The sequence below is a fragment of the Salminus brasiliensis genome, chromosome 8 (assembly GCF_030463535.1).
Source record: "Salminus brasiliensis chromosome 8, fSalBra1.hap2, whole genome shotgun sequence".
NCBI classification, from domain to species: domain Eukaryota; kingdom Metazoa; phylum Chordata; class Actinopteri; order Characiformes; family Bryconidae; genus Salminus; species Salminus brasiliensis.
Window position 1 is genome coordinate 22,399,792 of NC_132885.1, and position 24,451 is coordinate 22,424,242.

General features: G+C 39.8%; 2 protein-coding genes across 3 annotated transcripts; one reads left to right on the plus strand and one right to left on the minus strand.

The window, feature by feature from the left end:
- Positions 1-517: 517 nt before the first annotated feature.
- On the minus strand, positions 518-10,858 carry hacd2 (3-hydroxyacyl-CoA dehydratase 2). Its single transcript, XM_072686116.1, has 7 exons — positions 10,665-10,858; positions 8,096-8,213; positions 7,596-7,614; positions 5,552-5,640; positions 4,651-4,772; positions 2,764-2,942; positions 518-2,470 (listed from the first exon to the last, which is right to left on the minus strand). The coding sequence occupies exons 1-7, from the start codon at positions 10,787-10,789 to the stop codon at positions 2,388-2,390; spliced, it is 735 nt and encodes a 244-aa protein (XP_072542217.1). The 5' UTR covers positions 10,790-10,858; the 3' UTR covers positions 518-2,387.
- A 2,476-nt stretch (positions 10,859-13,334) lies between these two features.
- On the plus strand, positions 13,335-24,060 carry stam2 (signal transducing adaptor molecule (SH3 domain and ITAM motif) 2). Of its 2 annotated transcripts, none has more exons than XM_072686126.1 (14): positions 13,335-13,510; positions 14,645-14,729; positions 14,992-15,067; positions 15,598-15,693; positions 15,821-15,967; positions 17,412-17,493; positions 17,667-17,859; positions 19,044-19,138; positions 19,327-19,409; positions 19,508-19,595; positions 19,703-19,757; positions 19,854-20,010; positions 21,747-21,898; positions 22,011-24,060. In XM_072686126.1, exons 1-14 carry the CDS (start codon positions 13,471-13,473, stop codon positions 22,189-22,191), a joined length of 1,530 nt encoding a protein of 509 aa, XP_072542227.1. In that variant the 5' UTR covers positions 13,335-13,470; the 3' UTR covers positions 22,192-24,060. The 2 variants fall into 2 exon arrangements, with proteins under 2 accessions (XP_072542227.1, XP_072542228.1); XM_072686127.1 differs by having other exon boundaries at positions 22,014-24,060.
- Positions 24,061-24,451: the final 391 nt, after the last annotated feature.

The window sequence follows — 24,451 nt, forward strand, 5'->3', positions numbered from 1 at the left end:
TAAAAAAAAAAAAAAAAAAAAAGCTAAATTCGGGTCTTGTAAAAGATGTTAAGGTCTCTTTTCTTTCTGCTTTACCAAAACATGGGTCCACTGCTTCTCAGAACTGAAGGGAAGTCTAACCTAAATGGCCTTATGAGTGAGATACCATTAGCTGAAAGGGGAGGGTGAGGTGTACACACTATTAAAGAGCTCTGCTGCCATCATGTGAATGATGAATGAACTTTTGATCCAGTGCTACATGGTTGTTCTATAAAGTTGGAAGACATTCTCACTAACGCTGGACGTGCCAAACCTCCAAACAAGTAATACGTTCTTTACAAGTGAAGTTCTGCAGATGTTCTGGAGTTTGTGTTCACATTTCCATTGGATGGAATTTTACAAGAAAGCAAGAAGTACAATGTGCATGGGTAGTAATATATGTATCCTAATGCTCCTTTTAACTAACCAGGGAAAACTGTGAATTGTGTTGTAGGAATTCAAGACATTAATGTGTGTGAGAGAGGGCAAACACATCTGGTTTGTTTTCCAGGTTATGAGTTTATTGTAAATATATAAGTGTCTTAATAATCATACAAAGTCTGCTGGTCCCATGCAAATCCTTTGTATCAAAAGCCCAACGTGGTCTGCATTAAGAGTCATGCTTCTAATGAGTTAACCTAGGTATTACCACACCAGTGATGGCGTATCTTCGTCTTTCATGCACTTTTATTCCAGATGCACATTCCTAAAGGTCTTTCCAAGGCAACCAATTCCTGTTACAGCTATGGTGCAGGGACGTTCATCAAGGTCAGCATTTCCTCCCAGGGATTTACAGGTAACATTACATAGGAGCAAGCAGGTAAACATCTTATTCATGTAATGTAACTTGGATCACACTATTTCAAACAGAAGAATGTTTGCTTTATTGATGTTTTGCTACAGTCGAACCGACAGGATCTGGATTTTGTCGTTCGCACGAAGACCTGATTTTCCGGGTGAACATTTACGATCAGTTGGTACATTCGTTCAATCAGACGCCCTGCCACTGGCTGTGCTTCTAGGCTTTACCCTTTGAAAGTGTTCAGACCCAAGTTGTGCATTAGGACTAATGAGCGAGCCCTTCTCGGAGGCTTGAGCTTCCTTCGTTTTTGTTGCTGCTGACAGCGAGGGCAGACGGACAATGAAGTGCCCAGCAACTCCTGACTCCTGGCCTGCCCAGCACATTATTAGATTTTACTCATTGGAAATGCATGACTGGAGGCAGTCTAATCCAATTGGCCCTGGAGCCAGGGCCCGCGCTAGCTTCCTGCTGGCGCGTGCTCTTCCAGCCCAAACGCTGCCCTCTTTCAATCAAACACTTCGGAAACAGCTCAAGAAAATTGCCCACAGGCAGGACTTCAAGTGGAGGTGTCAAGGTTTCGTCAAATAATAAAAGCTTGATTAAAGGGAAGTAGGAGGGAGAACATGTATGCAAATCACACCTATGGGTTTCCTGTACAGTCAGTTCAGCTAGAGTGCTACTTGCTGAAGGGATCATGTGCCAAACAAACAGCTACAAACCAACAACCCACACCCAATATTAAACAAAACAACTATCAAGAACACAACTCTTGTTCAAGTCATAACCATGACCCTTATGGAACGATTAACACTGACAGAAGTAAAGGAAATTGCAACCAGAAGTCACAGACAAGGAGTGAGAACAGAGAACACTGGAGTCCTGAGCAAAATCAGTGAAAAACTACAGCAATAACTAAGATTGGCTTGTTCTTCGAAAATCGATTTTCCATCTAAAGAACATCAAGCAAAGGAATGAAATTCATATGTTAGACAGAGAGACATGTAGAGAACACAAGAACCTCAAGAACATTCAGGACTTGCCCGTGCATTAACAAATCTGCTACCGATACATCCAAATGCACAGAGCACAGTATGAGGAAGAGGTATGGTCTAATAGCTCTTGTAAAGGGAAAGTGATTATTTGAACTTTCAATTCTGCTGTTATTTCAAAAGGTGAAAGCCAATGTCATCTATTCGCCCCTCGCTAAAGTCAGTGCAACCATATTAGATTAATTAAAACCAATTTTACTCCGTAAGCATTGTATTAGCATGAATGACTGTATTCGCCTCCTGAGGGGGCTTGAACCAGTAAGGTCATATCATTATCAATATCCTTAAAATCACACGCTGAAAGAGCCCACTGTCCAGCTCACATTGTTAGGGAATTATCTCCAGGTCACTTCTTTTCTTGGGAAAAAAATAATAAAAATTGGGCTCTGTATTTCGTCAAGCAGACTTTTTTTTTTTAAACACTTGTTTTAATTCGGCCAGGTGTGGACTGGAAAGGTCATCTTTTTTCCTTCTCTCCACATGATCAGTCTGCTTTGTGTGGAGCACTCGATGCTTGTTTACTCCACTTTGGTGTACTCGTCCACGTGACCCAGGACCTTCTTTCTCTGCCGCAACATGTGGAAGTAGAGCTGGGGGAATACTGTGGTAGGAGAAAAGACGGTGAACATGAACAACCTCTTGTGTCCAAAGATTTTTGTAGTTATCTACTTCATCCAGTGTTTTTTCTTAAATCGGTGAGGTCAGGTATTTGTTCTGGATCCCAAACTCTACTATGCCTATGTCAGCAAATTCTGTTTGGAAATATTAGTAAATTCCCCACAGTGAGTTTCTGGACACTTGTCGTGATTACAAAATCATCTGAATGAGCAGAAAAGTAAGGGAAGAATATCTGCTATAACAGACTTTTATATGGAATGGAATAATTACACTTACAGGGGATATAGGAGACCATGGTGAGGATGAGGAAGGTGTAGTAGTCGAAGGAGAAGTTATATTTGTTGGGCAGAGTGACTGAATAGAGGCCTGTCTTCTGAACATAAGGCAGAGCAGCATAGATGGTGAGAAGTTCTCCAGTCACTCCCATGGGGTACAGCACAATAAAAAATGTGTATCTGCAGACAGACATTAAACATGATTAACTACTTGTGTATTCACCAGTGGTCATGAGCTTAACACATCTACTCTTGCTAGAAAGTGTGTGAACCCCTTACAGTCTTCTGAATGTCTGAAATGTGATCAGATCTAGAATAAGAAACTAGAACTCTACTTGATGTTGGAGGGCTTCCTTTCATGCACGGCTCTTTTTAGATCTTTCAACTGCATTTCTGTTAGGTTAAGGTCTGGATTTGAACTCAAACTTTTCTTTGTAAACTTGCTTGCATACTTGGGGTCGTTGTCTTGGTGCATGGCCTACATACAGTTAAGTTTCAGTTCACAGACAGATTTACAATAATAATTTGTATATGTCTGTCGACAGAACATTCTTCCAATGGGCTTCTGGTTTTTCCTTGTGGTCTTAAGCACACTTCATATTGGCAGAAGTGTTCTTTTTTGGAGAGTAGCAGCTTCCTCTTAGCTTTCCTGCTATGCTCACTATTCTTGTCCAGTGGTTGCCTGATGGTGTACGCATGAACTTGGACATTACTCAACACAGTGTTATTAGAGTTTACCTTGGATTCCTTTTGAATTTCCATAAATGTTATTTAAAGAAGCCCTTGGAGTTCTTTTTGCTGGACCCTTTGGAAGAGTAATAGTGGTACTGATTTCTTTCTGCCTCACAGTGGCTTGGTAGAGGCCAAACTCTTCAGAAGCGGTTTTGTAACATTTTCCAGCCTGTTGAGATTTAATAACGATTTCTTTGAGGTCCTCAGGAATCTCCTTTGTTTAAGGCATGGCATACTTCCATAGACTTGTGTGATGAAAACTGGACTTTGATAGCAAAGACCAAGACAAGTTTATTTTCTTGAAACATGGGAGAGCCTGCTAAACTCCTAAACATCTAATTGCCATCCTCTTAAATGAAACACCCGGTTTCAATTACCCGATTAAATTAAAGCCCTGTCCACACGTATCCGGACATTTAAAAAAAAAAAAGGTTTTCCCTCCCTCTGTTTTGTGAAAACACTTGCATAAGCATGCTAGCCCCGTATGGGGCGATAGTACCTCATAAAAAGAGACAGCACAGTCCCATTTTACACATCATTCCTTATGTAGTGTACTATGCAAGTCATAAAATTACGGATTCAAAAGATTTGTACTAGAACAGAATTTACATTTAATCATATGTAGAAATCCGAATGTGTTTTTGTGTGGATGAGAGGACAAAACACAAAAAAAACATTTGTGGGCGGGGCCTTATTTGTACTGCTAGAGCTTCAAATACTCCCAATAAATACTCAATAAATACATTGAGCTTTAATAAATAAATGTCAAAACTGTCATTTGTTTATTTTGGTTCTCTGTATCTAGTTTAAGGAAATATCTGATCACATCTTAGGTCAAATTTATGTAGAAATACAAAACCTTTTAAAGGATTTACAAGGATTTACTACTTTACTGAAATATTACAGAAATTGAATATTTGTATTGCTTTGTTAAACTATATTTAACTCATTTAACTAAACAGTTGTTTGTTTGTTTTTTTTGTATGTGGGTCATTTCTGTACAGTCCTAAATGCACTTAACAAAAACAGGATTATTATGAGGGTTTAAGTAAAGTTTGACTTTTGGCATACCTAAACCCCAGCAAAGAAAAAAAAAAAGAAAGAAAGAAAGATATGCAACAATCTGCAAAATGCCTTCAGTACAAAATGCACTTACCTTGCCCATTTAATGAGGTAAGGCAGGTGGTTGAGCAAGCTAAAGGTGTAGAAAGAGTAACGGATGATCTCTGTGACGGTCCACGCCACCACAAAGAGAAGCACACTGTCTTCACTCTGGACCTGAGTCCAAGAAACACAGCAAAATGAGGTCAGACAGGGAATACATGATTCATCTGGACACGCCAGTGTTTTCAGAAGAAGTTAATCCAGACCATGCAACCACATGTTTACTACTGGTTTCACTACATTTAAGTAATCAAAGACATCAAACATGAACATTCCATCAGCAGCCCAAGCAGCTATATACAACCTGTAAGTTGTTCAATTCCCAATGATCATTTATGACATACATTACATGTTATTTTATTAAAAACAGAGACCATGTAGAAAATAAATAAATAAAAACAATTTAAAGAAAAACGGCCAACCTAGGCTCAATGCATACAAATACACAAGTGTTATTGGTCATCTCAGGTTCAAGCACATTTTCCTTAAGGAACAACAACAAAAAAAAAAAAAAACACTTACAACCTTTAATGTTTCAGCACAGATGTCTTTCTCTGTGGTGAGCAAACAAAACCTGTGCCTTAGTCAACAAGTCATTTAACAACCAAAAAACTAAGGAGATTAAGGCTTAACTAAACCAGTTGGACTGAAAACTTGATGTTTACTACTTCTGAAGCTACATTTGAGATCTACCACAAACCACTGGAGGGCAGTGTTTTATAAATAAAGGCCATGGCCATACACCACAGGCTCTTCTTCAACCGCCTGTTAAAAATGCCCAAGCTCCAAAAGATATCGTATGTTTATAGGCTTGTAATGTGAATTTAAATGTTCACAATCTCTGACAAACACACATAACACTTATGTTTTACTGCATTACTGGGAAAACTTACTTCTCTAACACTGTGTGTAACTGCCCAAGTCAGAAACACCCGAGACATCACCTGAAACCCAGTCAGCACCACAGAGGAGGGCACGATTCCTGCAAAAGTGAAAAGATGAGTGTATTCACGCACACTGAGTAGCAAAATAACACAGCTGGGCTATACAACAGTAGGGCTGTGTATTGTCAAGAATCTGGCAATACGATACATGCACTATATGGACAAAAGTATTGGGACACCTGTTCATTCCTTGTTTCTTCCGAAATCAAGGGTATTTAAAAATAAGTTTATTCTGCTTTTGTTGGAGTAACTGCCTCTACTGTCCAGGAAAGGCGTTCTACTAGATTTTGGAGCACTGCTGTGATGATTTGATTGCATTCAGCAACAAGAGCATAAGTGAGGTCAGGATGTTGGAAGATCACCACCCCACCTCCATCTCAAACTCCCCAAGACCTGCCAAAAGTATTAAATGAAGCGCCATCATTCTGTAAAACACACTTCCGCAACTCAATGCTGGGGGGCTTTATACCCCTTAAGCCTACAATGTTGGTTGATGTTTATCTGCTCCAGAGAATCCTATTCTAAGAAGCTAGTTAGAAGGGGTGTCCACAAACACTTGAACATGCAGTGTAACATGAGTGAGGGCATGGAAATAAAAGATTTTACCTCAGGGGTAGGACTGAGTGCTGCTGCACTTTTCTATGCTTTGCTGAACAGAACAGAAGTGCCTAGTACTGGTGACTATACGTGTGCTTGTGTACCTAGACATGCTGTGCTCCCCTACTAGTAATAATTAAGAGGAATCTTGGAAGAGTTTAATACAATAGCATGAGCTGTGAGCTGGTGGGATCTGAACAGGACAAAGCAAGCAAAGGCAAGCGCCTGACAGCGAACGTTGGGATGTCTGTTTGCACTTTGAAAGGTCACATCCAGCTTCAAGTCACAGATAATGAGGTGTGGACTGGGCAACCTGTGCTCCGCACACGAAGAGGGCCATTCCCTTTATCACATTAAGCACTGTCCAGCACACTCTGTCTATGCAGCGCCTTGACAGTCCTTTTAGTGCTTCACTGCAGAGACAGGAATGCTTTTATATTCACAGGGTGCACATTAACACAAAAATGAGTCTAACTTTAACTACTATTATTATTATTATTAGGGTTGCAAAGGGGTGGAAAATTTCCAGTAAATTACCAGTAACGTTTCATTGGAACTTTAGCTCATAAACTTTGGAAATATTCCAAAATGTAAACTTTCCATGGAAAATTTGGGAACTTTGGGAATTGATTGGAATCAATAGGAAATATTGGATAATTTAAAGAAACTATATCATACACTATCATCAATGTACCATTTTGTTGTCAACAGTAGACATGAAGGCATAACAATACAAATAAATTTACCATGGGAATAAACTGATAATTATTAATGGGTAATTATAGGAATTAATGGGAATAAAATGGGAATATTAGAAGCTGAAGATGGGAAACTTACATATGGTTGGTAAAAATATACTGAAGCATAGTCTTGGCTACAATAATTAGATATGATACCAAAACAGGCTGCTCCTCAATCCCAGACACACGGCACATTACACACTGAAGGACTACTGAGACCAAACCCCCTGCATGCACTGTTCATTCCTCCATCACCTGTACAGCATATGTCCAGATGATTTCTAGAAACCTAGAAACTTTAGCTATTCCCATTTTATTCCTATTAATTCCCTGTAAATCCCCCATGATAAATTTCCCAGCTTTGAAAATTCCTGGAATTTTGCTATTTTCCTAAATTATTATTATTATTATTATTAAAAATAATGTTTTATAATGTTTTAATTTATTGTTCATGTAAACTTATCAGACATCAGCAAAGGCAAAAGTTTATTCTGTACAAGTGTTCTGAACTGTTCATGTAGAAGAAATTTTAGATCAGAACCTTTCTGATTGGTCCACCTGAATGTGATGAAATGGGGTGTAAATATATTCAGACTTTTACAGTGTATCACGAGATGACCGTTTATTCAGGAGAAACTTAAAGAGAAATAACTTACCAACAGCACAATGTAAAATCTGCAAAGAAAGCACAGAACATCTTTACACTATTCAGCTACATATTGCTTATATAAAGAACACCCCCCCACACACACACACACACCACTAACAACAGTGTTCATCCAGTAAACAACCACTCTTTTCAACTAACTAAACACGTGTATAAAACCAACTACTGAAGATTTGTCCTCAGTGCAGAGCTCTCACTCAGATGACTGAACTGCCACTGGCACAAAGAATCTGGACAACATCAGTGTTACACCTCACTTGCACACTGGACAGCTGCCATAAGGAGTTGGAGTTGGAAGACAGCACTGTAGTGGAGTTTAGGCCTAAAATTAGCTCACACTTGGTAAGTATACACTTATGTGCCAAAGTATTCTTCATCACACTGGCAGGGCAGCATCTGACCCCAAACTGTACAAGCGACCCTTGCAGGAGCAGCTAGTCTGAATGAAACCCCTCTCCAGTTAAAAATCTCTCACAGCTTAGCACTGACCTCCAGGAGAGCACCTGTCTGGAAGAACTTCAGCGGCTTCTCTATTGAGTAGTAAAGACCATGATAGCTGCCTCTGGTAAGGTAGGCACGGACAAGACCCACAGCGATAACCAGCCACCTGAAAGAGAAAGAGAACTTTTAGGGGAGTCGGACAGATGTAAGATTTACACTCCATGAAAAATACATAAATAAACTAATTATTATTAATAATAATAAAACTGTTAAAAATAAATGATTAATAAAACTACATTTATTATAAAAACACCTAAACATGCCTATTTAAATTGACATCCAATTTATACGAATAAAACTTAACAAAAAAACTAACCTTTTTTTTTGTAATTATTGTAAAATAAACAATTAAACCTGATATTTTTGTTGGTAAAACCTTTTTATTTCCCAGATTTTAAGTCGTACAAAGTTCAGGGGTTTTAAAGGAGCATTACATGAACATATCTGCCATCATGCAAAAACCTTGTCCAACTAGAAGTAGAAGTAGCTCTAGCATGAAAATTTATTAAAAATATACAAATCAATATATGTTGTAATGTTGCACAAACGCCTCCTCTCCGCAAAATGGCAACTTCACAGGAAAAGCACAAAACCTTTCTACGGTTTAATGCAATATGTTTGTTAAACCCACTGAATTAAAGCTAAAAGTCTGCACTCCAATCACATCTTGTCAATGTGTGACTGTCCAAATACTTTCTTGCTTGCTAAAAGTTATGAAAGAACCTGTTTGAACAACTGGACCACAACTAACAGTCTCAAGCCCAATACCAGAAATTTACCGTTGGAACTATTAAAAGCGTCTGAGCTGAGGGTCTTCACCATATAACCTAACCTAAGGTTAAGGGCCAGTACAGTAGGCCTGTTTACACCAATCAGCCCATCATCACTGTATCTCAGAGCCTTTCTGTCTCAGTCTCATGGCAGCCCGAAGCACAAAGAGCCCAGACTAACATGGCTGATATTATCCTCTTAGGACCCCGTCTTACTGTCACAGATTTGGAGTTGTCAGTAGAGGCTGAGGATGGGGGAGGGGTTCCACAGGCCCAGGACTACAGTCTATCACAGCGAACAGACTACGTCCTACACAGAGCAGCACTGGAACGACATTCCCGGCACACAGGGAACAACGTACACAGCGGCTATTGTGCAGTGTGAGAGTTAGATATCTAACTAGAGCTGGCGGATATGCTGGTTTTACTCGTACACGTCAGGTCAAGTCAAATTTATTATATAGCGCTTTTTACAACCGTCGTCGTCACAAAGCAGCTTTACATAATTAGTAATTAGTAAAACTGTGACGTAACCGTACCATGGCACTGCTTTTTAGTTTGAGGTATATCATTTACATAAATGTCCCTGTAAAAAGATATTTTGCATGATTTAGTCATTTTGTAGAATTTATAAGACAAGACAACCATATTCACCACTGTGTGTTGGACACGGAGGGAATTTGGCCTCTGCCTTTAACTTATCCATGCAGTGAACACACACACATACGCACCAGTGACCAATCACACGCAGTGACAGTGAACACACATGCCCAGAGCGGTGGGCAACCACCGGGCCACTGTTATTTACACTGTGTCAAAACTTGATAATAAATGGACCAATAGAAATGCAGCTGCCACTGTTGGTTATATATACACACATTCATATATACATTATTTATATATATATATATATATATATATATATATATATATATATATATAGAGAGAGAGAGAGAGAGAGAGAGATATAGATAGAAATAACTAATTTATATATATATATATAAATAATTATCTGATAAATAATGTTAAAAGTATGCAAATAAAAGTTTAAAAGTAAAAAAGTAGAATTTATAAAAAATAATAATAAATAAAAAGTAGTAAGTCAGGAAGCTTCATGGTATCGGTGCTCCCTAATGCCGATGCCGATACTCTACCGGTATCGGTGCAACACTAGCTCTCAGTATTGTTCAGCCAGGTGACAAATTGCTTCATTCAGAGGAAAGGTGAGCAACCTGCCTCAGCACTTTGCCCCATCTGCTCATGTCTGAGCTGATCTTGCGCAAGAGATCAGACAAATCCTGTCCGACTGCTCTCCTACCGAGATTTTACAACGTCCAGCGTGTCCCTGCACCTGAGACCGCCTCTCAGCCCGATCCGCCAACGGTGAGCTGAACTGAGCGAGTGGACGCCGGCCGTTTAGCCTGCAGCAGACATCCATCAACCGAAAGACACCCTTCAACAGCATCAGCATTTCTTACACATCTGTCTCCACAATCCCTACAGCAGTTAGCAAGCTAATGAGTTCAGGTTTTAGCAGGTTGCCCTGACGGAGCCGCTACAGTCAGTCAGCCTGGAGTCAACACTGTAGCTCCACGGCGTGTTTACACTGAGACACACCGAGCCAGCCGCCAGCGTGTACCCCGACTTCCACCACAGCTCAGACCTGCAGGTGGCTTAAAAGCATCGCCTGTGTCAAATAAAGCACAGCGTCCATTCACTCAGCCGTCGCGCTAGCTCTGTGTGGATTATGGATCAGGAAGTGTGTGAGAGTAGATGTGAGCTCGTACCCAGCGGTCATCACCACGTTGTAGATGACCAGATAGGCGATGGCCAGCGTGCCCGGGCCTTTCTTCTTCTTGTGGCTTCCATCATTAGGAGCTGTTTTGGTGGTCCCCATGGCAGGTGCAGACATGGCCAGGCTATCAAATAGCTGCTGCTGCTGCTGCTGCTGCTGCTGCTACAACTGCTACTGCTACCACCCTCACCCTCCCAGTGAATGAGGGCCTGGCGAGCACCGAGCGCTGTTCAGAAGGCGCGCCATCTAGTGGACAGGCCAACATCTACAGTCTTTAGATCAGTCGTTCACTTAACTGCATGTTTCTATTAATTCTTTTTTACATTAATATCATATATGTTTTACAATTGTGTTTTATATAGCTTATGGTTTATTTAAATGAACCCAACAGTTGTGTTAAAGGTTCCACAGAATTAAAAAAAAAAAAGTAAAGGTGCATGGATTTGTCACTGTACTATGTACAGCAAAATGTGTCCTCTGCATTTTACCCATCTGTGGTAGTGAACACACACACACACACACTAGTGAACTAGGGGCAGTGAGCACACACACACACCAGCAGAGATTGTGAAGGGCCTTACTCAAGAGTCCAACAGGGGCAGCTTGCTAAGTCCAAATATCGAACCCACAACCCTGTCATCAATACCCTGGAGCTCTAACCGCTGAGCCACCACTGCCCTATACTGCTATATGGTATACACCGCCCTCTTTATTTACTGTGGACTGTAAGTTGTAAATGTATATGTAATGTATGTAGTAGTTGATAAACAAATAGTGTATGTACATATGTATACATATATATATATATATATATATATATATATATATATATATATATATATATATGTATACACACACACAGACACGCACTATTTCATCTGTGTATATATATTTGTATATTTGTATTTTTTTTTTTTTGCTTATATTTCTATATTTTCATATTTTTATATTTTATTCTTTAACTTAAATGTAACTTATTCTATTTTTTTTTTTTCATTTTTTTTTTCTTTTGCACTTTTACACTTTACTTCATTAAGTTAAGGTTTAGTTAAGTTTAAATGTAGATTTTTATTGTATAGCTTGATGTGGGCAGACAGTCATAAAAGCATTTCACTGCAAGTTATACTGTGTATAACTATGTATGTGACAAATAAAATTTGATTTGATTTGAGTGTGTGCCTTTGGTTGGTGTTGGTTCTTTTGCCTCAGAATAATGGTTGACTGGTGAAAAAGATAAGCTCTGTTTCTATTGCAGCCAGACAATCCTTTTAGCCTTGCTTCCAGATGTGCATACACTGGGTGTATGTCCATTCTGGGTGCATATGGCAAGACAACCATATTCACTATTTTTATCAGACACAGATGAAATTTGGCCTCCGCCCGTGATAATGAGTCAAGACTGTTATGTCACAGTTTGGGATTTTGGAACTGGCCTGTTTTACAGCTCAGTTTTGCTCCATTTAACAGTGTTCGAGGCTCACAATTGGTCACCTCCATGTTGCTGAACTTTCATTATTCAGTTATGCCACGATGGAAATATAGTTCCCCCTTCCAGAGCCCTAGAAAGCCAACCTGCAAAGGACCCAGGTGCAACTGACCTCAGCGCTTTTACTGTGTTCACACTGTAAGTGAACTCTTTCCAGTCCTCTTCGGAACTCCTTCAGGAAAATGACTGTTATTTCAATGACTGTTATATCATGTGATATTATTAATGCAATATTGCATGATATACTTTATCCTAGAGTACAGTCTGTGTTTTACTCCAGGAAAAAAGGGAGAACCACTGTATATGTTACACAGTACAATATATATAATCATGAAGGGCAGTATGCACAAACAAACAAACAAACAAACAAACAAACAAACCAGACGGGACAGTGCAGCACCCACACAGCACTCAGCACTGAACGTGTGTGGTGAGGACAAAGGACCAAGAGGTACATAACATACTGTGAGTCAGCTTTTGGTATTACATGTAAACAACTGATACTTAGGGAGAAAAAACACACATAACTTCAGTTATGTTTAGTATTTTTTTTTTTTTACAGTAAAACACTGAGAAAGAAGTCTAAAATAAAAACAATCAAGCAATAAAGTCAGTGTGATTAATCACAAAGTTGTACAGATGAAGCCATCAACACCAATATAAGAAAGAGGGTTTATTAATTATGCTTTAAGATAAAGAAAACTATACTTATTTAATCATCCCCTTAGTTAAACCAATTGTTCCTTTAATATAATAAACAATCGTTCCCTCAGTTTAATAAATCGTTCCCACAGTTTAGAGAACGGAAGAAACGTTTTATTAGTCGATTAAATTATGTAGTTAGTAAACGGAGATATTCTAAATATAAATATTATTTTTCTAATGAACCGAATTACCTGAAGCACATTTTGCAGTAACAGTCAGAGTGAATAAGAAGTAACGCTGAACTCCAGCAGCAGGTGGCGGTGTTTCACCACGTGTGTTCAACACCACTTTGAGGGGCCTCAGATATGCCGTTTTTAAATGACGGAGACATCTGAAAAATAGTGTCTTCAGACTTTAAGAAAGGTTACCAGGATCACAACAATACCAAAGCAGCGTCTGATTTTTCAAAATAGACTCCTCGATGTCGAAATGCGGAGTGTGATTTTTGGTCAGGCATCCCGGAGGCAGCAGGTGAAGTTGACGGAAGAACAACAGTCGAGTGAGTGGACGGACTTTGATGGATCGGGGACAGATATTCACTAGTAAACGGGTTTATCATCGTTAACATCCAGCACTGACTGCTCATAAAGCGAGGCACGGAACCAAAATGCCGTTATTTGCCCAAAACCCCTTTGACCAGGACGTCGGTGAGTCTGCCTGTGGTGTAGTTTATGTGCTGCGTTTACGGGACCGGAGAGGCGAGTTTGCTAACTGGCTTTAGCCAGGCAGGCTAAATGATCATGTAGCGAGCCGCACAGCTTCACCTAGCTAACACTAAACAACTCACTAACTAACCTAACCTGAAGAGGGTCTTTAAAATAGTATTAACCCAATAAGAGGTTGACTTATTACATTTTCAGATTTGATGTCATTTTCAGGAGTCATCGCTTCCCTTTTCCTGGAGAGAGTTTAGGAGAGAGAGAAAGAGGGGCTAGGTTTGCTATTTCCGCGTTGGTTGTGTTGTTAAATCTAAATAACTGAAATGTTAAGAAAAACTGTCTCTTAAAAGCTCGAAAGATAAAGGCTGAACAACGATGACAAATACAGGCCCAGAAAGTACAAATCCGGGAAGCCTAGCCTCTAGTCTAAACACCCTCCAGTACAGCTTGGCTGATCCTGGATTTGCCATCTCTGGCTGATGGTTTTACTGATGATGATGATGGTGATGATGATGAAGTCGGCTGTTTTTAAGGGTGTCGTAGTTACTGACCAGTCCCCCTGAAACAGAGTCTGAACAGTCTGCTATAAGACTGAGTGTTTATAGCGTGGTATTCTGTAAAAGATGATTTTCTTAAATGTGTATATTCCTATATTGGTAGTTAAACATTGTCATTTAAGCCACTTTCAGATTTCTGCTCAAGATTTTCAGCTTTTTTTGTGACCGGCCCCTTTTAAAGCCATAAACCCTGGACTGCGCCTCTTCCTGAAGTTCTGTCCTGTTGAACAGGGTTGAATTGAAGGGCTTTGTTCATGCTGATGATGATGATACGAATGATAGCAGAGCAAATGCAAATTGACTTGCAAATTAGGATGGTTAGTTGCAGTAAGCGAAACTACAGGAATCTTATTCACATGCCGGAACATGTACAGGACATTGTTAATGGTAATGCTAATGATGGTTTAATAAATCACAACAGAATGTAGGACTGTACTTCATGTTTTCTGAGTTATTATTATATTATTATTATTATTATTATTATTTATTTAGAATTTTAGTGTACATAAGTATTTGATTTGAGGTTGGGACTTTTTGAAGTGTCATTTTTGTCCTGTGATTTCAGAAAAAGTAACCAATGAACACAACACAACAGAAGACTGGGGCCTCATTATGGATATTTGTGACCGGGTTGGGACAACACCAAATGGGTGAGCTAAAATGAGACACACACAGGCCTGAATTGAGCCTGAATTAGAAGCCTAACCATCTCTGGTTATGTCTCCTTCCAGTAACGCCACTTGTGTCGTGATGGTCCGGTTTCAGAGAATATTAGATTTATAAAGAATTCCAGGACCACAGTAATGTGTTGTGTGAGGGAGCTCACAATTGTTCTCAGCACATCACTACATCTCTTCTCTATCTGACTTCACCTCTCTTTTTCTTGTCTTTTTTTTTTTTTTTTTTTTACAGGGCAAAGGATTGTCTAAGGTCAATTATAAAGCGCATCAACCACAAGGTCCCTCATGTTTCCATGCAGGCTTTAACAGTGAGTGCAACAGTGTTCTCACCAGTTTGAGTGAATTTTAGGACTATATGTTTTGGGCTGATCTTCACACACTGGGTTTCCCTTTTATTTCATTGGTTTTCTCAATATCTCTGTGCTCTGAGGCTTTTATGGCATATCCTCCAGAGCACAGCAGCATGGCAGTGATCGGAGTCTGGTCGTGTAGTCATGCTGTCTCATCCTGCGTGATGTCATTCTCTCACTCTATTTTTAGCCTTTCTGTGGTTTAGACATTTTCAGATGAAATTGGTTACAGCATTGTTCTTAGAAAATAAGACATTTAGGTATTTTTCTTTCTTTATCTGGTGTTTGTTAATTGTAGTTTAGTGTTTTTATGGTATTTGAAATGTCACTTTAAGAAACAAGACAATAATTCCAATTTATTTATATGCACAAAAATGATGTATTGATGTGTGTAGCACAGAATTTTTTATGTTTTTAAACATTATATAATAAATTTTTTTTTACAAAAATAAAATCTCTGATTTTTACCTAAAACTCTCCTTCCTCAGTTATTAGGTGCTTGTGTCGCAAACAGTGGAAAAATCTTCCATCTAGAAATCTGTTCCAGAGAGTTCGCCAGCGAAGTACGAAGCTTTCTAAACAAAGTAAGATGCTGCCGCCATCTGTACAAATATTATTAGAACTCTGTAAACTTGCATAAGTTGACTGAAGTGGTTGAAGACTTTTCTTTCTGTAATATCTGTCCCCCCTGCCTCTCTTATTGTCTCTCAGGCCCACCCCAAAGTGAGTGAGAAACTCAAAGGCCTCATGGTAGAGTGGGCTGATGAGTTCCAGAAAGATCCACAGCTGAGCCTCATTGGTGCCACCATCAAGTCTCTGAAGGAGGAGGGGGTGACCTTCCCTTCCTCTGGCTCTCAGGTACCCATTCGGTGTTTTTCTGTCCCCGCCACAGACTGTGCTGAGCCTGATTTGCTTTGGTTTATTCTGACAAGCACAGATCTGTTGACAGAAGCAGAGACAACGGTAACATGGTTTCCTGTCCATTTACCAAGTTTTAGGCAAATTTCAGAAGCGAGAAATTTGTCACTTTTTGTCATCTTCTACTGTTGTTTGCAAACTCCTGAAGATGATGTCACACACTTACCCATATAGTGAGAGATGGGTCTCTTAGAAAGTCTGGGCTCCACGGACAGTGTCTCATTTAATGAGAGCTCAACTTCTTGTTCCACTTTCCTGCCATTCACTGATCCCATGTTTTGTGCATTTTTAAAGTTTGCCAAAAGAAAACACTTTTGGGACATCTTGAGGTCGTTCGATTTGGAATTTGAGAAGTTTAGGTTTGGATTTGCAGTCTGCTGCTTGATGTTCCTTATACTTAACATTCCTTATCCATTTAAACTGACATCACCAGTCATTGAGCATCCTCTGTGATTTGGTCTACATAAATGTGAGTGACTTGGCCTGCTGCATGCCGTGACATTTTGATTTAGTTTAGGTCAGTTCTGCAAAATTCATCAATTATTCATCTCACCACATTAACCATGCTGGAAGGGCACCCAGAAGGTTTGGCAGCAGCAGTCCTTCTGCTGCAGCATCTGTGATCTGGGTCAGTTTGAGTCTTGTCGCTGTATTGGTGTTCAATAAAAGTCTAGACTATGAGCATTTTGAAGACGGAGGTTCGTGGTATTTCTCTGTGGAGATTGCAGTAGTTGAGCATTGAGAGAGAAATGTACAGGGGGAGGGGGAGGGAGGGGGGGGGGTCAAAGTAGGGGGCTGAGAAGTTACAATGGAATTTCCTTTCGCATATTTGAAGTAGGGCCCACACTCTCCTGGGACTCGTACTGCTTCTTTGCTAGTTTAGACAAGAGTGCAATATATGGTGGTTGTTTGGTATGGTGGAGCCTCTTGGATTTGACCATAGCTGAAAGCCAGCCGCTGAAGTGTAGGATATGTTATTTTACTTTTTTCCTGGTTATTTAAGGAGTACTTCCATGATTCATTCTCAAGACTCTGAACCTGATAGTAATAAAAGGTTGTGAAACTTCAAATGCTCTTGACCTATATCCTGAGAAGGGCTGCTAGGTCATATGTTCTTTCCTTTTGATTCAAGTGATTTTTTTTTCTTCTTCTTCTTCCTTGATATGACTGGTGTGCATCTGTAGATGGCAGTGCAGCTACATGTAGCCATATTAAACAGCTATGAAGAATGAGTGTCTTGGTACAATATTGTGCATTGCGTTGATAAACACAGAGCTTTGGACAGCAGTACTAAATGAGGTTTGGTTTTGATGCATGAGACTGTGCTCAATTCAACCTTTGACCAGAACTGACCTCTGGCTACATTGATCTGTGTTGACCGCAGAGCTCCAGCAGCAAATCCAGCAGCAAATCCAGCAGCACCCCTGCTCCCAGCCGAGCATCTGATGAGGACGACCTTGCCAAAGGTGAGCTTTTCCACATTTGATGGACTAGTAAATAGACATTGTCAAGCATCATGTATTCCTCATACTCACAAATGCCAATAACTCATATTGCAGTTGGTCTTTAATTATTCACTAATTTATTTAACCACTTTTGAGCAGAGGCAGTGAATTAACTTGGTTGTGGCCTTGTGCAGCCATTGAGCTGTCCTTACAGGAGCAGAAACAGCAAGCTGAGACACGGCCGCTCTTTGTGACAGCTGACCCACCCTACAACACCAATAGCGTTAAAGAGTCACGCAAAGTGCGCGCCCTCTATGACTTTGAGGCGGCCGAAGACAATGAACTCACCTTTAAGGCTGGAGAGGTTGTGCTAGTCCTGGATGACAGGTAACTCATTTCCACCAAAAGTGTCTGGACAACCATTCTAATTAGCGAATTTAGCTACTTGACAGTGTGCCCATGGTATTATGGTGTGACACAATCTCCATTGAAAAAAAACATTGGCAATACATTAGGACACACTTAAGCCCAATTGTACGTGTCCACTTCTTTCGTCAGTGCCTTGCTGCCTAAAGGGCGTCTGAATGCGTGTGAATCATGAAGTCGTGGGTGTAGTTCAAATGTAGTTCAAATGGATCACCTCAAAGTAGACTAATCTCGTAAACTTGGTACTAAAAAGGCCTTTTTAAATGAAATATTTTGGGAAAAAGAAGTTGTTTGTGATAGCTGCTGTCCTCTGCATGCGCTTTCTGGGTTCATGTCCATGATGTTCAGACAAGGCAGCTTAGGCACGTAATTGGTTGTTCACTAACAACGAAATATTGCTTTTGCCTGATTGGTCAGCATGAAGCAGCTGCTGTGTGTAATTTACATATTTACAACATACACATTTACATGTGTTAAAGCCACCTTTTTGTCATTTTTATGCCACCCGCTATCTCACTGCCCCACCCCCCAACCCCTAATTTTGGCGCTACTATGAATGAAGTGAAATTGTAGACAATAGATTGTCATGTCCAGTGCCAAAAGTCTGCTAAAAGGGTATAAAAGCCCAGGCATTGGGCAGTGAAACAATGGAGCTGTGTTTTCTGAAGTGATTGACCACACTTGAGTATCTTGGGGATGAGGTTGGAAGCAGCGTTTTATGATCCAGAACTAATCATCCAATATGAGTACCTGACCTCACTAGCGCCCTCATGGCTGAATGCAAATAAATACTCACAGCATGTGTTCCTGAATGAAGTATAAAGCATTCCCAGAAGCAAAAAGAACTCCATATTTCTTCATTTGATTTTGGAGTTAGAAGCAATTGGATGAGCAGGTGTCTATAGACTCATAGGAGATAGAGGGCAGTTTGCAAATAGAACAAAGACTGTCAGAATCAGCAACACAGCAAGATATTATTTGAAAAGTCTCCCAAAATAAGATTGGCCTCCTGACTCATGTCTCAGTAAATAAGTCTTATTTTTAAACTTGGCTGCTTTCAGCTGTTTACTTGTGCTTTTAATAATCAGACTTCCAAGGAATACATGACCCTGCCATAATACTGTGCTTGCACACTTATTTAACAGTGATGCAAATTGGTGGAAAGGAGAGAACCATAGAGGGGTGGGGCTTTTTCCATCCAACTTTGTCACAACTAACCTAAATGCAGAGCCAGAACCAGGTAAAATGCTCAACAAATATATATATATATATATATATATATATATATATATATATATATATATATATATATATATATAATTTTTTTTTTATGTCATCAAATAACTTTTACTTGTCTAGGCTAGTTCTACATCTCCCATTACTGTAATTTATTGTTTTTTTTGGGGGGGGGTTTGGGATTGTGCTTAGATGCGTATGTTGAGAAAACAGCAGTTCCTGAAGAGCCTGTAGTGGAAGTCAAAGCAGAGCCGGAACCAGTGCATATAGATGAGGTAAATTTGAAGATGACACTGGACACCAATATCCACCATTTTAAAGCCAGTAGGTGTTGAAAAAGTGAGACCATGCGTGTCCCGTGTGTCCTCCACAGGAGAAGATGGACAGAACTTTGTATTTGCTCCAGAACACAGATCCTGCTGATGCGACACCTGACGGCACTGAGCTGATCACACTAGAGGGTATACACTGATTACATGATACCTTCATATCATATGTAATACCATTTCTCTGGTCTTTGATTGCTTGTTATTTTTATCATTTAATTGAGTTTTGGATTTCCTTCCAGGTGCGTGTGCACAGATGAACCCGCTAATCGATGAAAAGTTAGAGGAGATTGACAGGTTGGTTAAAATGGGAAATCATATCACGGTTTCACATCTTCAGACTGCCAGAGGAGCACAATCCATATTAAGCTTTTGACCTCCTGTGTTTGGCAGGAAACACTCAGAGCTGTCTGAGCTGAACGTGAAGGTGCTGGAGGCTCTGGAGCTCTATAACCAGCTGATGAATGAGGCTCCTCTGTATTCCGCCTATTCGAAGATACAGACCCACCAGGGCACTTATCCAGCAGCTCCCCCTGCTATGGCTATGCAGGTTACACATGCACACCAGTGCACATGCACACTGGCGTTACACACCCATGCACTAAAGGCAGTTAAACATCTTGAGCTGCACTCTGTCAGCACTGAAACTAGAAAATCAGCAAGTTACAGACTCTGTGCTGGTAAATGTTGTGCGTCTGGTTCATCACACATGTGATTGTTTTCAGCTGACAAAGACTGACGACAACCACTGTAAATATGAGAACGGGGCATATCTCATTGTTCCATCTTGTTTTGTGTGAGGGCTGATTTAGACTTTACATGAAAGAATTTTACTGGTAAACTGGTTTAGTGCTTTCCCTGCTTATATTTGGTTAAGACTGAGGATCATGCATCTCTAGAAATATACTTTTTCATTAATTTATTTAGGAAAGGAATAGATTAGTTTTCCAGTCATAGAAAATCTGTAAAAAATTATTTATCTAATTAACTAATCTAATCTAAATGTATCGATAATATTTTTTATTAATAATAATGATAATAATAATAGTAGCCTGAAGCATTTGTATGGCCATTAAATTGCATATTTAAGCATATTCTCACATATTTTCAGCCCCTTACATCCACTTCCAGTGTTCACTCATACCTGTTGGCACTGCAGAATGCATTTAGTGAGAATATTAAGTTGTTCCTAGATGTATGAATAGTATGTGCTGTTGTGTGCCCCAAATTCCAAAAAAAAATATTGCTATTTAGAGCATTTATTTGCATAAACGACAACAGCACAAATCATATAAAGAGATTGCTATAATAATTATAATGTGAGGAAGTTATCATTCAAATGTTCAAACACTAATATTTGAACTTTGAGAGCATTCAAACTCTGCTTTGTTTGAGAAAGTTCCTGAAATAAAATGGCTGTCATACATGTAGAAATGCACATTTTAGAAAACATTTAGTGGTCCATTCATTTTTTTTTCAGAGCTGTACATTTTGTTTCAGAATGAGAAGGATCCTGTGGTTGGCTCTGCTCTGAATTTACTGGGTTTACAGCACTACACCAGCTCACGTGAGCCATGTAGAATAGAATAGTTTTGTTTTTAGCACTGTAACAAAAATGCTGTAATTATTTATTATATTATTTTTATGTTATAATTAATTATTTATTACTGGATGGTTTTGCTCTCGTGTCCTCAACACTTTGGGTGTTTAGCTAGCTGAAGAGATTGTGGCTGGTTGGGTAGCGTTTGCTTCTTTTTCTCGGGTTTGGCTTCCTCGTGCAGTACAGAGGAGTCCCTCTTCTGATCTGTGGTTAGCTGTGTTCTGAAGCAGTCCAGTTTGCTTTTGAAGGAGCGGATGTTCATGAGTGGTTAGTGAGGATAAAAGACAGTCGGCTAGGAATTTAGCCTTGCACAGATTCCTACTCACTTCTCTGGCTTTATCTTTAAGTTCCATTTCTGCAGACCCTGGGGGTTTTGGTATCGCGTGGATGCTATAATTATACAGGCTTCTTGCAGTGTGTTGTGTTCACTGCTTATATTTCAGTAGAACCTAATTGGTTGAGGAACAGTTTGTGTTTGTGTTTTTAGCAGTCAGTAAGGGGGTTGTTAGGGGTTGTAGGTGACTTGTATGTTGAGGTTGTCCATAGCTGTGTGGCCTTTGCTGATGACCTCTCTTGTAGCTACAGCTCTCATGTATATGATCAAGGAATCAGGTCATTATTCAGGTTATGATGTGTGTTGATTGTTCATTTTGAGCTTCCTTCTCTTTGTTTTCCTGAATTTTTAGGGTTATCCCGGCCAGCCATCAGGGGCCTACCTGCCTGCTGGTGTTCCACAAGGCTACAGTCTGGGGTCAGACCAAGCTGCACCTCTCTGCTCCATGCCTCCCACAGTTAACTCTACAGTCGCCAGTCAGCCGGCACAGTCACCCTACATAAGGTAATTTACTTGCCCCATGACACAAGTCTGTCTCTCAACACTACTGTTCAGTTTATAGGTTGACCGTTTTTACAAGAGCTCTGTGTGGTCTCTCTCTCTTTTTTCTTTTCAGCAGTGCTATGGGTGCACCATATATGAATCAAGCCCCTGGGTCTTATCCACCACAGATGGGTGTGGCTATGGACATGTCTGCTTATCAAAACGCTAATCCTGGTATGCCTCCGACCTCCTATTCAGTGGCCCCGTCAACTCAGCAGCAGCAGGCAGCCTACTACCAGCAACCCCTCCTGTGAGGCTGTGCAAGCAATCTGCAACTGTGCATATCCCTGCCAACACAGAATCAAAACAGTGAGATTAGGCTGGATGTGTTTCTTTTTTCCTGATTTATTGCAAGGTTATACTGAGGTAGGTGGTAGACGTTTGGCTCAGCAGTGACTCACTACAGGAATGATGTGCTTATCCATTTAAGGAACGCAAGTACTCTGGCTCAAGATAGACGCTGTTGTTGTTGTTGCTGCTGTCGTCCATAAACACAAGATTTTCCTTTCTCTTTCTCTTCTCTTCCCTTCTCAAGTTTGTCGGCATATTTCCATATTTAATTTTAAATGTATTATGTCATATTTTTGTACCTTTTGTACCTTTTTTCGATGACCCCCTCCCCCCAAAAGGAACCACAACCCAGCATATTCACCAGCATATTCTATTTACAGCTGAAGATAGGGAAGTACTTCTGGTACTTCCCAAGTTAAGAATTTAAACCAGCCTGAGTGAATTCTGCTCAAGGTTCTTCTAAACTGGCTGCATTTTGATCCTTTTTTTTTCTTCTCTTTTCTGCTGTAATGACAGACAAATCTCTTGGCAGGCTGACAGTTTAATTGTTTTAGCCTTCATATCTTGCTGCCTTCCAGAAGGTAATTAAGGCTTTACAAAGACACAACAAATAATGAAGATTTCACTTCATAGTTCTCCAAAATGCTGAAATTATTGTGTGGCATGGCATTTTGCATTTCAAGTAATATCCAGGTTTACATGTAGGAGCCAGAATGACAGTTACATGCCCATTGTTTTGAAATCAGGCTGATGTCGTTTGGACCAGAAAGGTGTGTATGTGTGAGTGAGCGGGGAATGAAGAAGCGACAGCGCTATATAAGCAGCAGTTAGGGGCCACTCCAGTAGAATGTAGGAGTTACAGGCTTGCTTACTGTATGTGACTTTCACAAGACCGGCTTCAAGCTGAATGTGGGCACAAATGCAATCCCTTTATGGTTGGTCTTTATGGGTTCAGTGTAGAATTGCCTTTGTAATATGCAAGTACTGCTTGTGTTTGCTTTGTGGGTGTTCACTGTTGTTGGACTTTCTAATTTAACTTCTGTAAAATGAATCTGTAAAGTTGCAAACAAATCACTATGATGCTTTAACATGAAATGACGAATGCTACCTTTTATGTGTGTGTTAATCTCTTTTTTTTTTTTTTTTTTTTTTTTTTTTTTTTTTTTTCTTTTTTTTTTTCCTCCCTCATGTGTTGGATTTTCATGTGTTTTATCCGAAATAGATTTGGGAGGACCGCAGTCCCACCCTCTGACCAAACAGCCGTTGTTAATTGAGAGCTGGAGAATGCTTTGCTTTCTGTCGTGTTTGTGTAAATAACAAAACAAAAAAAAGTACTTTTCCATTCAGTAGATCCTAGAAGAACCTCAACTTTTGAGTAATGTTTCCAAACGGAGCTCTTTAAAGCAGTCTGTCAAGCTAGAAGGACATTTAGTGTGACGTAGACGGAATTCTCTTCACTTTATTTTCTTAACCTGCCTCAAAAAAGTTCTTGTATATTAGATGTAAAATATATCTAGCGTTTCTGTATTGCACCTTAACTTGATAAACATTTACCACCAGATGCCTTGTTCTGTCGGACGACGGAAGTAAAATAATGGGACGGAAACGAATGCAATTCTAGAATTTATTTCAGATGCTGCTGTAGATCTGTAAACCTGTATGTTTAATGAAAGATGGGGCGGAAATCCTTCCTTTGCCTGTGTACTTCTAGCTCGGACTCGGATGTTTTGCAGCATCAAGGTTGCCCTGTTTCCTGTGTTCTTGTTTATAAGATTACTTTTGTAACACAGTGAATTCTAATATCTTTCCAAATAAATTTGCCTTGTATTTCATGTGCCTGGATGTTTGGTATTAAAAAAGCATTTATTGGTGGTACTCTTTTGAGAAACATCATGTAGTGTTTTAGTGTAGCATGTTGATGCTCCACTGACTCGTAATGGAGAGAGTAGCATCTCTATCATTTTAACCTTATTTGATGTATAAACAGTAAATATATGAGTTCTGCTTGGATGCAGTTTTACGTCAGTTTACAACCCTGTTATTTTGCCTCATAAACATGCTGAATTTCCTATCATGCAGGGCTTGTGGGGGGAAAAAGCTCTGGATTTATTGGCTAATCAATGGCAACGCAACTGATCATAGCTGCATCGCATAGCCTAGCTTAGTTTTTAAGACTGTTACTTGTTACTGTTATTGTCATTAGTGCATCATTAGAGTCATACC

Coding starts and splice junctions, on each gene's coding strand:
- hacd2 (XM_072686116.1), bottom strand. CDS start 10,789: ATGTCTGCACCTGCCATGGGGACCACCAAAACAGCTCCTAATGATGGA. Junction 8,214..10,664: donor AACGTGGTGATGACCGCTGG/GTACGAGCTCAC, acceptor TTTCTCTTTCAG/GTGGCTGGTTATCGCTGTGG. Junction 4,773..5,551: donor TTACACACAGTGTTAGAGAA/GTAAGTTTTCCC, acceptor TCTTGGACTCAG/GTCCAGAGTGAAGACAGTGT.
- stam2 (XM_072686126.1), top strand. CDS start 13,471: ATGCCGTTATTTGCCCAAAACCCCTTTGACCAGGACGTCG. Junction 15,968..17,411: donor TCCCTTCCTCTGGCTCTCAG/GTACCCATTCGG, acceptor TGTTGACCGCAG/AGCTCCAGCAGCAAATCCAG. Junction 19,410..19,507: donor AACCAGTGCATATAGATGAG/GTAAATTTGAAG, acceptor TGTCCTCCACAG/GAGAAGATGGACAGAACTTT.